This window comes from Hirundo rustica, chromosome 1, assembly GCF_015227805.2.
Source record: "Hirundo rustica isolate bHirRus1 chromosome 1, bHirRus1.pri.v3, whole genome shotgun sequence".
Lineage (NCBI taxonomy): Eukaryota > Metazoa > Chordata > Aves > Passeriformes > Hirundinidae > Hirundo > Hirundo rustica.
In genome coordinates this window covers 138,192,530-138,205,300 of record NC_053450.1, presented here as the reverse complement: position 1 = coordinate 138,205,300, position 12,771 = coordinate 138,192,530, and the positions used below count along the sequence as shown (strand labels likewise).

General features: G+C 35.4%; 1 protein-coding gene across 1 annotated transcript in view; it reads left to right on the top strand.

Moving 5' to 3' along the window:
• Positions 1–12,771, top strand: part of PIP4K2A (phosphatidylinositol-5-phosphate 4-kinase type 2 alpha) — a 105,847-nt gene that overhangs the window by 79,425 nt on the left and 13,651 nt on the right. Inside the window, exons 5-6 of the mRNA XM_040066088.2 lie at positions 5,005–5,151; positions 7,801–7,839. Coding sequence (XP_039922022.1) covers positions 5,005–5,151; positions 7,801–7,839 — 186 coding nt within the window. The remainder of the gene's footprint in view (positions 1–5,004; positions 5,152–7,800; positions 7,840–12,771) is intronic.

Genomic DNA, 12,771 nt, shown 5'->3' with positions numbered 1-12,771 from the left:
CAACAGGCCCACTCTTCCTATAGAAGAGGTGACCCTAAAAATGGGAATCTCACTAGTGTGGTTGCCAGATGGAATTGTAGAGGGCAGATATGCAAAGGGACCACAGAGACTGGAACTGTAACAAAAAAAAAAAAAAAACACATTGAAAATCTTCCCTGAAAGATGGCAACATTTCATAGGCAAATAACTATACAAAATGGCAAAATGGTCTTGGCTACACTGGCTCTGTTGAGGCCTGGGTTTCACCAGCAGGTATTTTCTATATATTTATTGGGTTTTATATATATATAAGGTATTGATGTTGTGCACAGCACTTTTCAGAAGAGATCAATCCACACAGTCAGTCAGTTTTAGCAATATGAAGTATGATGTTCCTGGTAACAGATCTGCAGCCTAGATAATCGTGTGTGGTGGTAACATTGAGATTACACTGCTCTTAGATGTAAAAATAACTGGCCATGTGTGAAACAATGTGAAGTGTAAGGCTGTGAATCACAAGGCTTGTATATAAAACCTGTATATTTATCAATCACTTCTTTAAATGAAATTACTTTCTTACACGGCTTATTTGAAGAAAACGGCTTTATATGCCTTGAAAATCTGTAACTTTCTGGTACGTGCTGTAGTTAGGCTAATTAATCCTTGCAGTGTATCACATAAGTACCTAATGCATGATATTCTTTATAATTATTAGGGTACAGGAAAATGGCAATAAGTGGAATATTTATAACTCTGAACAAGTTCTCAGTCTTTTGGGGGGGGAGTGATTCCACATGTCAATGCTTGTGCACAAAATACGTTGGTGAAGGATAGTTCTGATTGCAGACAAGAGGATGTAAAAGAAAAAGCACAAAAATGACTGTCAATGTCTAGTCCTGCACAATGTCCAAAATAGTTTTAAATAATTATGTAACTTGCTATTAAATTTCTTTAATGGAAGTATCCTGGTGAACGCATAGACTTGTCACATAATTGTGCTTGAATTATCAAATGCTTGCCTTAATCATGATACAAAAATCTGTGAAAATACTGTATAAAGGGGTAACAGAGAATGAGCATGTTGTGTATTTCTGAATTAGCGTATCCAAAATAGGGCTGTGAGAAATAGGAATGCTGACTTCCATCTCTCATAGAGCAAAGATAGATATAATTCAATTAATAATTCATATTAATCTGCACCAGTGTCAAATCACTCCACAGATAATCTCCAAGTGGAGAAAGAGAAATGGTAGAAACAGAAATTTTAGTCCATGTTTTTCCACAAAGATCCAAAAATAGTGTAACTTTTTTGCCAGTAAATGGTGTGCATTATATTGTCTTCTTATGTTTCTGATACCTTACTAGCATTGCCATAGGTAAGCAAGAAACTAATTAGATAGTTAAAGTTTTATTCTTACTAAAGAATCTTGAAGCTGTATTTTTACAAAAATTTATGAGAAAATAGGATCATGAAGAATTTCTTGCTAATTTTCAACTTGAAGCATGGGGTTCAAGAGAGCTCAGAAATTTCCTTGTTTGAAATCTGTGCTGCACAGCTGATAAAACATGTCAATATGCTGATGTTACTTACTGTCTTAATAATAATAATACTGTCTTTGTGCTGTGCACAAGCATAAAAATTGTCTGAATTTACAAAAAGAAAATGATGGGGTGTTTATTACAGCACTCATTTTTAAAAAATATTTTGTTTTACTGCATATAAAGACTTGTAAATGTATTAGCTGAGTATTACAGTTTTATTTTGCAAGTCTGCTTGGTAGAATTGTTTTAATGTTCTTTTTAGAAAAAATTAAAGGAGTGAAGGTCTTTTTCTTTCACTGAAATTTAGCAGTCCTGTTAAGCATGTACTGGCTTATTTTCTAGGCTCACTTTTTTTCCAGCTGTGTGTGGGAAACTTCAGGAAATCATTCCTAAAAAGCACCTTGAGGTGACTAAATTGCTACTTCCTTTATATCAAGATGGACAAATTGAAAATCTGCCAGCCACAGTCACCAGTGCAAGTCCTGCTGGACTCCCACCCAGACAGATGACACGTTTTGCCTCCTCTGTGATGCAGATATGGGGGATTGATAGTTTCAAAGGTAGGAAGTTCTGGACCACTCTTGTAGATGCTGCAAAACAAGTGGCATTCCTCCCTCTTTCCTTTGTCCCCCCCATGAGGATAAGAAATACTGTCATAGGAAACACTGAAATAATTTTAGAGGCTTTTCTTTCAGTTCCAATGGCATGAGTGTCCCCAGTCAGCAGCAATAGGAAACGACTGTGCAGTACCTGGTCTGCTTTGAGAGAGGGTGTCTTAGACTTGCATGTCCCTTTTTGGAAAGAGGAGCAATACTGGCAGAGCTTCTCATGTCTTGTGTTGCATGCTGGTAACAGTGCCTGCCCTTTCAGAAGTCTTTGTTTGCACACTAAAATAATGAAACATTGCTAGCAAATGGCAAACCCTAACTCACAAACAGGACCGAAGCAACTCTCACTAGTGGCCTTTTTGTCCTTGTAACATAGTACAGAACAGTTTGGCAAGGGGTTGTATACTGCTAACCAAATAAATTATTTTATGATATTGCAGTGGGTATGCTCCGATAGTGGCATTGCCATTTTACAGATGGGTACACTCGAGACCAGAAAGGTTAAAATCTGAGTGTTAGCAGTAGCTAGGGTTGAAGAGCTGGTTTTAATGTCAGTATTGCAGTGGTCACAGCTGAGAGGAAGGGTGGGGGGTTACTGGTCTGGTACTCAAGATGCCTAGCTGGCATTCCTTCACATGGCACAAACTCTGTATGATTTCAGATAAAAGTTCTGTGTCTGAAATGCCCATATGGAAAATTGGAACAATAGTATTTATTTTAATTCAAATTCTGAGGTTAAAAGCTGTAAGATTATGAATGGCTGGGTCCATTAAAGAGTTGAGTAGCTAGAAATTCTGTGACACTAAACTCTTGCTGGAAGCTAGATTCATTTTCATCTTGTAGAACCTCTTAATCATCTTTAAGTAGAAGTCACTTAGTAGATGTTTTTATAGGGCCAACCTTTCTTTTTATAAAGCTTTAAAAAAGTATTTACCTTTAGGGATATATGCCAAGTACTTGATGTTTATAAAAAATAATCAATGTATTTTTGCTAGTATGGATTAGTACTTTTATGATTGGATCTTTAAGAGAAATGATGGTCAAAACAGGTTGTATATCCTGTAATGTGTTATAACTACTTTGTGGTGTTGTTGACAGCCGTATGACTCAAAATCCTCCAAACTGAGAACTTCAGCTTAAAACTTGAAATCTTCTCAGGTGCAGAGTAATCGTTCTTTGTGCACTGCTCATGACTGACCTTGCTTTTGTGGCCTTTTACTGCCAAACTTCTGTATGTGTTTTGGGGCATACAATTATACCCTTTTCCTAAGATTCTGATTTGTATTCACTGATTCTCTGCAGCACCTTAAAGTATTTTGCCTATTCATAGGCAGTTTGAGCTTAAAAGTGTTTTGCTGTGAAGTGGCACAACTCTGTTGTGACTTTGTTCTGTGCTTCAGGGCTTGAACCTCCAGTACAGCTCCAAGGCAGGCAGAGAGCAGAGTTGCAGCCCAAAATGTGCCAGCATGATTTAGCAGGGCTCATGCGTCAGCCAAAATTGCATTCAATTAACAGTCAACAATTTCTGTGGGGTTTTTTTTCATTACCTTTGTTTTTTGTTGGACAGGATTGTTTCCAGGAGTCTTAACTGTTTTTATTTTGCCAATTAAAAGGTCTGTCAGATATATGCAAATTCCAGTATAAAGTTAGTGAGAAGAATTCCTTAAAATCAGCAGAGGACCCCAAAACTGCAAAATCTCCAGGGTTTCAAGAGCTTTGTTACAGTATTTGTTACCAAATACTACCTGCCTTTGTTAAACAACTGAAATTCAGTTAACTTGTTCTAAGTTCTTCTAAAATCTGTGTTTCTAATAACTGGGTCACTTTGACACAAAGGAACAGCAACTTCAGTATGCAATTAATATTTTAAAACTGACTGTAGGTTAGATTTCATGTTTCCTATTTGGGCCTTGAGTTTTTACATTTTCTCCAAGTTCCTCTATTTCAGACTTGGTACTAACAAAAAGAGGAAAGCTGGTGAGTTCTTTCTGGTTTGCATCATTATGGCTTAACTTTTCCTTGGTTCCACAAAATATTTAAATGAATGTTTTTGAGTAGGATTAAAATAATATGGGTGGTTTTATTCTAGGAATAAAAATTCATCCTTCAATAGTTCTCATCATCAATACATGTCTGCTTTTTCTGCTTCCTCCAGTGGTCTTTCTAATAGAACAATTACTTGTAAGGCAAGTAATTAGAAAAAAAAGACAGGTTGCAGGTGGCAAATTTTTTCAAGGTTAATAGCCCATTTTTAATGGAATATAGTGACCTTAAGGAAATACAGGGATTCATAAATAAAAAATACAGGGAATTTGCACTTCATTGCTCAGCTCTGTTGACCCCGAAATGCAACCGCCACATAGGAACTAGCAGAAAGTTGGTGATAATAAATAATACCCCTGGCAGCACCATAAATGTTCATCATAATAAACAAATACTGAGAATGGAGAAACATACAATTTAAATATGGTCTGGGACAACACTGTACAGATTACAGCAGTGTTTTGTTCAAAAAAATGATTGGGTTTTATTGACATAACTACCGAATATATCCTATCTGCTTAAGTTTGTTCTTTGTGTTAACATAAAAGTTTAAAGGTCTGTCAAATGGTGTCTCCTCTTTCTGTGAGATTGTCTGTGGAAGTCAAGTTATAAGTTAAGCAGCTCAAGATTTTAACTTTTAAACACTGGCCGAAAAGTAGAGTAACTTCCTGATGAGGTGGTCTGTTTTTGCATAATTTTTTGAAGGTTTGGCGCCACACAAATATTCAGCAAATAAATGTGTTGTTTCTTGGTATTTTATGTCTAATCTAAAGTCTAATATTTATATATTATATGTCAGTCCTAATTTCTGTTTTTTCTTTTCATTCTGCAGTTTATTGTGGAGTGTCATGGGAATACACTTCTTCCCCAGTTTTTGGGCATGTACCGGCTTACCGTTGATGGAGTTGAAGTATATATGGTTGTTACAAGAAATGTGTTCAGCCATCGTTTATCTGTTTATAGAAAATATGATTTAAAGGTGAGAAATAACTGCTGATTACCTGACAAAGTAGCTAAAAATCTTTACTATAAATGTTAGATTATGCTAATGCTTGAATGTTGCTCATTAGTTTAAATTAAATGCAAGAGCGTAAGTGATCAAGTTCTACACGTAGGTTTAGCAAAACTAAAGGATGGTTTTATATATATGTATCTGTTTTGTGCATTTTTAAGTGTAGCAATTTAGCCAGGAATGTTCACTAAATGTTGCTAGTGGTTAAAGGTAAAACTTTTCACGCTAGTACAATAATAATGCTGCTTCTTATAGTTTTGTATCAACATTATGGAAAGCCACAGTTGATTCTGCAAAGCTTTTATAAAACAACTAAATAGTATCTTTTAAACCAATAAATGCTGCTAACAAAGGTATTCACTATTGAACAAGCGGAATAACTTATCTGATATTTTAAAAATAATTCGAGTGAAAAGAAGAGTCTTTAAAAAACCAAAACGTCTGCTTTTATCATATGCTCTGTTTTAGTTCTGTTTCAGAAGCTTTATCTGCTCATTGTAATTTTGACAGTAGTTAATATACAGTGCTTACAACAAATACACGAAACATATTCTTAGTCCTTTTACCCTAGGGATGGTATTTTAATTTCCTCTGTAAAGTATCCCCCTAGAAACCTACTTCTTTCTAATACATTTAATTTCTATGTGCTGAACCGCTAAGTGCATCTGCAAGCTTGTTTTAGGATGTTCATTTATCATGCTGTTTTAAGAGATTTGTAATGCTATGTACTTCACCATCCTTTCCTACTGTCAAGTCTCCTTAACAATTGCTTAAATAGTTGACTGAACTTTATTTAAATAAAGAACTGATTTCCAGATTGTCAACAATTTACTTTCTGATATTCAGTGTTATTGGCAGCAGTTGTTACCAGAGAAAGGTTTGGGGTTTTTTTAATTTGAAAGAACTGTGATCTAGAGCATTGTAATGTCCAGATGCATTAAAAAGGGCACAAAAGCACAACAGAAAGAAACAGTAATTGTATACAATGTGTTCTTAACATTGGTGTCGACAGCTCTTTGTTATTTACCTCTCTGAACACTTCTGTAGTCTATTCAGTTTGTCCAGCTGGACAGCGTTGCTTTAACTTCTCATGCAATTCAAATTTAACATCAATATCATATTCCTCAAAACAAACTCCTTCACTGAACAGATTTATAGTGACACTGCATATATTATGAATTAATTTTTCTTGATATTTTTCTGCTGTGCATCTGCAGTTGAAGATTCAGAGTCCTTTTTTGAACATGAATATTTTTGACACCAACTTAGAACTCACTTTGTAGCACAAGTTGCTACCTCTGTAGATACAGGAAAAAAAGACCACAGATTAGCATAGGATTTCAAGGTGGGTGTTTTGTTTTTTTTTTTTTTTTTTGGCCCTGGATGCATTTTGTTAAAATTATTTCAGTGACCTTTTTTTACCAAATGTCGGATTTGACACCCTCCCAAATTTTTACTGTTGTGGATCTTTTTTTCTTTTCCTTCAGTTTGGTTTTCAGTTATCTTTTTTCTGGCCTTATAGTCTGTTGGAGCACAGAATACAGTATAAAAGGTCCTGAATAAACTAAAATGTTAGGCTTTTACTGGGCTTTATTATCAGTTAAGAATAATTCTATGAAATCCCTGCTTGCTGGGCCATACATAATGACTAAGAGGTACTGTCCCATGTATCTTTTCTTTCCATCACTTCTGAGTTTTCTAAGTTTCTTTCCATAAAGAGAATAAAACATGCTATAAAAGGGTGTGGTTGGGGATCCTCACATTCTTTAAACTAGTAGGACTCCACTCCGGCTCTTCTTTCCACAATGCACACCCTTTAACAAACAGCAGAGCTAATTTACCCATCTTTCAATGTCCAGTTACCATATTTGTAGTTACTATTTCTTGCAGTGCTGTTAATGTGATAAACAAATGCTGCGTATTTAAAGGTGTGGTCCTACTCCAAGAAATTTTTAAGGAAATTTGTACAGTCTTTTTTTTGTCAGCTCCAGGTTATTCAGAAAGCACCATATTGCCCACTAGTTTTAATCTAAAAAATAAATATATAAAGAAAATTCAAAACATCTTTTGCAAGCATTGTAAGTCTTGTGAATCCACAGTTGGTCTCTTCTTTTTGCTCCGTGTTGCTGTGAGATGCATTGTTCTTGTCTGTACTATATGATCTTTTAAATACTTTCTGTGTTTATATTGTGTGATATCCTTTTCATATGTGTATTAGAAATGTCCAAACAGTTATACAGAACAGGCTATTCCATATCCATACAGCTAAACTGGCACAAAATGATGGAAGTCTGCCAAGCAAACTGAACTTTCCAGCATGAAGCAATCAAAATGAGGATGAGAGTTGAGGAAAAGCTAAGCTCCAGGAATTAGGAGGACAGTAGAAGTAGAGCATTTGAGGGTTTAATCCATCTTTCTTTTCTCATGATGCATCTTCTTCACATGATTGCATGCAGTTCAGCAGTCCTGGGCATTCTACTTACTCTGTCACCTTTCTTTAAAACATTTCTCAAGTTGAAGAGGATACAGTTCATCCACTTTTTGACCTGTTATCATAACATTTTCAAATTAGTTTCTGACATATGCACATTTTTAGATTCATTTTTTCTGTTGCAGGGCTCTACTGTGGCTCGAGAAGCCAGTGACAAAGAAAAGGTATGGTGCATTTCTGTTTCTTTTTTAGTTAATTAACCTTCTAGCTAGACTCAGAACAAACATAACTAGTGCTGTTCTGACCCTTTCCTTCTCTTTCTGCCCTATGCTTCCCTCTTGAGTTCTACCTTATCCCTCCTTTCTGTCCTCTATCTCCTGCAGACCTTTGAATATTGGTTTGCAAAGGTGTTGAAATTTCAGAGGTAAGTGAGCCAATCCTCTACCTCCTCCTCTTCCTTTTCTCTTCTCTTAGTTTCTTCAGGGCCTGCCCTGTGCTAGGAAAACGTCAGAACTTTGTTCCCTTCTCTCCTCCTTCATCTTCTTTCTCTTCCTCTTTAAATATTGAGATTTATGAATACTCCATGTCAGTTAATGGAATCACGGGAATTATTCCAGTTAATGAAATGATGGGACACCGCTTCTAAACTGAGTGCGAGAATAAACCAAACCTTCAATTGTGAGAACCCTTGGGTATGTAAAGCTCATATACATGAGCAAATGACTGACAGACTTAGATGTACATGTAGCTATAATGAGAGACAGTCTCCTTCAAATTCTGGGCTGAAACTTGGCTCTAAACAGAAATAGATTACTTTTTCTTCACCTCCAGCTTCAGTTCTTTTGGAAAATTTAATGTTCTCAGTTTTCCTTTGTGGTTTTAGCAAAACAGTTAAATGGCATTTTAGGAGATGTTTCTCTAGAGATACAGATAATTGGAACATAGTCTCTGTCATCTAAGACTTCTTAGATCTCAAATTTGGGTATGGTCTAACAGCCCATGGCCCTTGTTTTCTTAATTTGTCCTAGCACATTCCTCCTCAATTAGCATGAGATCATTCAATAGTTCACTTAAGAGACTTCATTTTATGTTGTCCCCAACTTCCATTCAGATCATTTGTTTTTCTCCTAAGAACTAGTTGTACCATACCTTCCTCTCTGAGTCTTCTACAGATGACACAACTGCACTAAAGGAGTAAGGGACACGCAGTAGCTGTCAGTTCTTGCTGCTTGAAAATCTCTGTGCCAGTTTTTTCCATCTTTCCTAGGGCATGATGGAACACTTAAAATTCTTCTTCCGACATTAAGTAATAACCCCAGCCCCACATGGGAACAGCAGTTACGATTGCCAGCATTAGCTCTCTTTTGCTGTACCAGGCCCTCAAGATCATGTCTTGAATGGTCTCTGTTCTTTCCTTTGTCATCTGTTTTTGTTCTTGTTTAGTGGCAACTGTAGTTTTCAAAGTGCAGGGAATAACCCTTCAGTGTCTTACAAACAATACCTAATGTCATTGAAAACCTCTGCTGTACTATTAAAATAATCTGATAGAAAGGATGAGGACAAATTATTTAGATGGGACTGCTTCAGGTTGCAACATTAATGCTTGGACTAGTAACAAAAAATTTAAAAATATTATGTATAGTCAGCTATACAGGAGCTGATAATATATAGATGTTTAGCAAAGTAGTTTTGAGCAATTTTAGGAATATGCCTCATAATAATAAATAGATTAATTTTAGTACATTATATTGTAGCTAATACACTGAGTGAAAACCTCAAAGAAATTTTGCTCCTATGCAAGTTCATGGCAGAATTACTGTTAAACTTACTTACAGATAAATTGAAACAAATTTGTGTAGTTTTATATAACTGCATACAACAATTATTCTGTAAATGTAACGTGAAATCATAACTCCCATGAGGCAGATAACAAAACTTCTTACCAACTTCACACCTAGAACCTTCCTTTTGGTTTTGAGTACTTCTCTGTAAAACTGCATAAAGGATTCATTCCCCTAACTCTTATTCTGCTATTTCAGAGGTTTGATTTCTTGGGGATGGAACTGCACGAAGCTTATTGATGTTGTAAGCCGACAGTCTGAGGCTTTCGGAACAGCTTTCTGTCACTCATCATTCCCCTCAAACCCTGGTGCAATGCAGCAGGGAAGTGACAAGCTGGTGTTCAGAAAAAAAGATTTCCAAGAAAGGGAATTATTGGGTTGGTTTCTACGTTCATAGAGGGAACAACATTTTATACTTTGAGACTCTGGGGGATTCAAGCAAGGGAGAATTAGTATTGTGCTTATTACATGGCTCTTGTTTAAGTTTTGGAGTTTGTTGTTTGATTTGGAAGGGCCAGAATACCTTTTGCCTGTGGATTGCAGATGTTCAGAATATTTGTCATCTATAATCTGAATCTCCTGCAGTAGGCATGACAACAGATTTACTCACATAAACTACTCGAATGTTTCCAACACACAGCTTTTTGATGTAAATAAAAAGGCTGTTGTATATTTATGTGAATAGACAAGGAAATTTTGCTTCTGAAATTCTGAGCAGTGCTAAAGAGCTGCTGTCATGAGAGGTACCTCTGCACATGTGCCCCTGATTTCAGGACTTGAGCACTCTGTTGACCTGAATATGTAAATGGTCCATTATTCCTGAGCGGCATGTGAAGCCCTGTAGCATGGGGTTTTTTACTTCTGTTTTCTTTTAAGTAGCTGTCAGTATTTCAAACTTTTTTTTATCATCTGTGAGAATCTCAAATCTATCTTAAGACTTGAAAACAACTGGACATACTTGACTTGAAAGGGAGGAGGGGGGAAAGGCATATAGCAAATTCTCTGAAGAGATTTTGGCATCTACAGTCATAGAAGAAATTGCCCTGGGGGATTAAACAAAACCAATCTGAAAACCTGAGCTGGTGTACTAAATTAATAGCTGATTTTTAGCTCTATGCAAGCTAAATCATAGATTTATTAATAAATTATTTGAAATTACATTCATATTAATAAATTTCAATTAATGGTAGTGTAATTACTTATAACTGTATGGCTATTCACATGTGAGGGTAATAAAGGAAACTTTTGGTACTAAAATGCATAGCTCCATTGTCTGGCAATGGCTAGTTTTTAAATGGGCTTTTAAGTAATTCATACTGAGTTTCAAATTACAACATTCAAGTAATCAAATGGTTTTCAGAATATCAAGAATAATGTTTACTTCTCTTAAAGCTGCAGAAGTCAAAAAACAGAAGAGCAAGCCTATCAGTCACATTTTAATGCAGACTGTAAATTTAGATTAATTACTTTGTAAAGGCAGATTTGGTGAAATTTATGTTCTTGAGTCTTGTTCCTGTCAAACTAAAAGTTATTTACTCACTTAATAAAGGAGACAAATATGCAAGAAGATTTAATGCATAAGAAACTGGAGAAAATAGTATAACTCTACTTTAGTTTGGTAGTGTAAAATACGTATTAGTATCCAAACATTTTTTTTTAAATTAGTTTTTAGAATGAAAAGTTGTCTGATTGAGAATGGTACATTTCCATCCTGTTTGCAGTTTACCTCCTGTTTGACTGTCTTCAGCTGTTTAATATCCTAGCATATGGATGAGCAGCTCCAAAATTGTAATTTCAATATTTTGTGATAATCAGTGCAGAAACAAGCACAGTTCCCTTAAATTTCACCTTAACATTGTGTTACAAATGATACTTTTAATAATAAAGGCGTCACTTTCTTGGCAATATGTATCTTAACATACACTTACAGATGCCTTGGATTTTGAAAGAACCGTATGTTTCAACAGTTGCTAAATTCTGACAGCTGCTCCTTTTTTTTTTTATGGTCTTTACTACTCTTTTAAAATTCTTTATTATTTTAATAGTGGGCATTTTCTATTTATTCTTTGGACAATTTTGCCCTCTTAAGTGAAATGAGGATAATGCAGAACTCCCTTGGTGGTCTAGCTGCTCACAATTATGCCATACTTGCAGGACAACATCAAATTAGCAGTAACAGCTGAGACTGCTTGTACTGATAAAAGAATCTAAGCTGTTGCTTGTGAGTGAGCAGTTCAGAGAGAAATTTGAAGAAAAATAAATCCTAACTGAACTGATGCCTACCATATTTCATTTTTATCAAGCAATTTCTGAGATTATTACATGTTTTTAAATCAATCTAAAACTGGTTGCATAGCCACCTCTGTTTCATAAATCACCATTAGTAAACGCAGAAAAATTATAGTAAATACAATTAAAGGATTTTCTATTTAAGTTTCTTTGGGGAAAAAAGATTGCCATAGTTGACAGCTATGTTACATCTTAATTAAAGTGTATGCAAAGTACATAGCTGTGATAATTAGATTGGAAGTTGTCACTAGACGCTAGCTTTGTGTTTTACTTTATATATTACAACATGTAGTAATTAACTGACTTCTGAGAGGAAAGTATAACCTAAGGAAGAAGGGCTTCAGTAGAGGAGCATTGCAGCATGATCGCTCAGTCTTTACTCAGTTGTTTGGGTTTTTTTACTTTTGGTCACTATGTAAAAGTTTATTAAAGGTAGATCATTCCAAAATCTGAGCTATTTTTTCCTGCTGTTTTAGAATTGCTAATTTCAGAACATTTTTGTACTTAGCTCTTATTAGTGATTTCAGTCCACTTAATGTGCTAATCTCACACAAAAGACTTGTGATGTGTCTTGGGTTTATCTGTAAAATAAATCTAAATGTTGTAATGTACAGAGATTATAATTTTCAATACATCACACTCCAAAGATAGGGAGAGATATTCAGGGTTTTGATTTCAGCATTCAGCCTTCTCACAACACCAACCCCATTACAGTTTTTCAAACCAAATGACTAGTTTACCTTTGTTTGGTTTTGTGGGGTGAGGCTATTTTGTTTCATTTTTTAGGTTTAGGAGTCTGCTTTCCACATGTTAAAAGAATTTTTAAAATAACAGGGGAATTTTGTGTTGCATTTTTTATGTTGCATGTTCATTTTGCAGCAGGAAGACATTAATGTTAGGGATAATTCTGGATGCATTTCCTTGAGCATTGAAAAGACAGTTTCTATTTTGGTACATGCTTGAGTACTTAACCCTTCTATACAGCACCCTGCACAATTTTTTTTTCCTTACTTTCCTACAAAAATG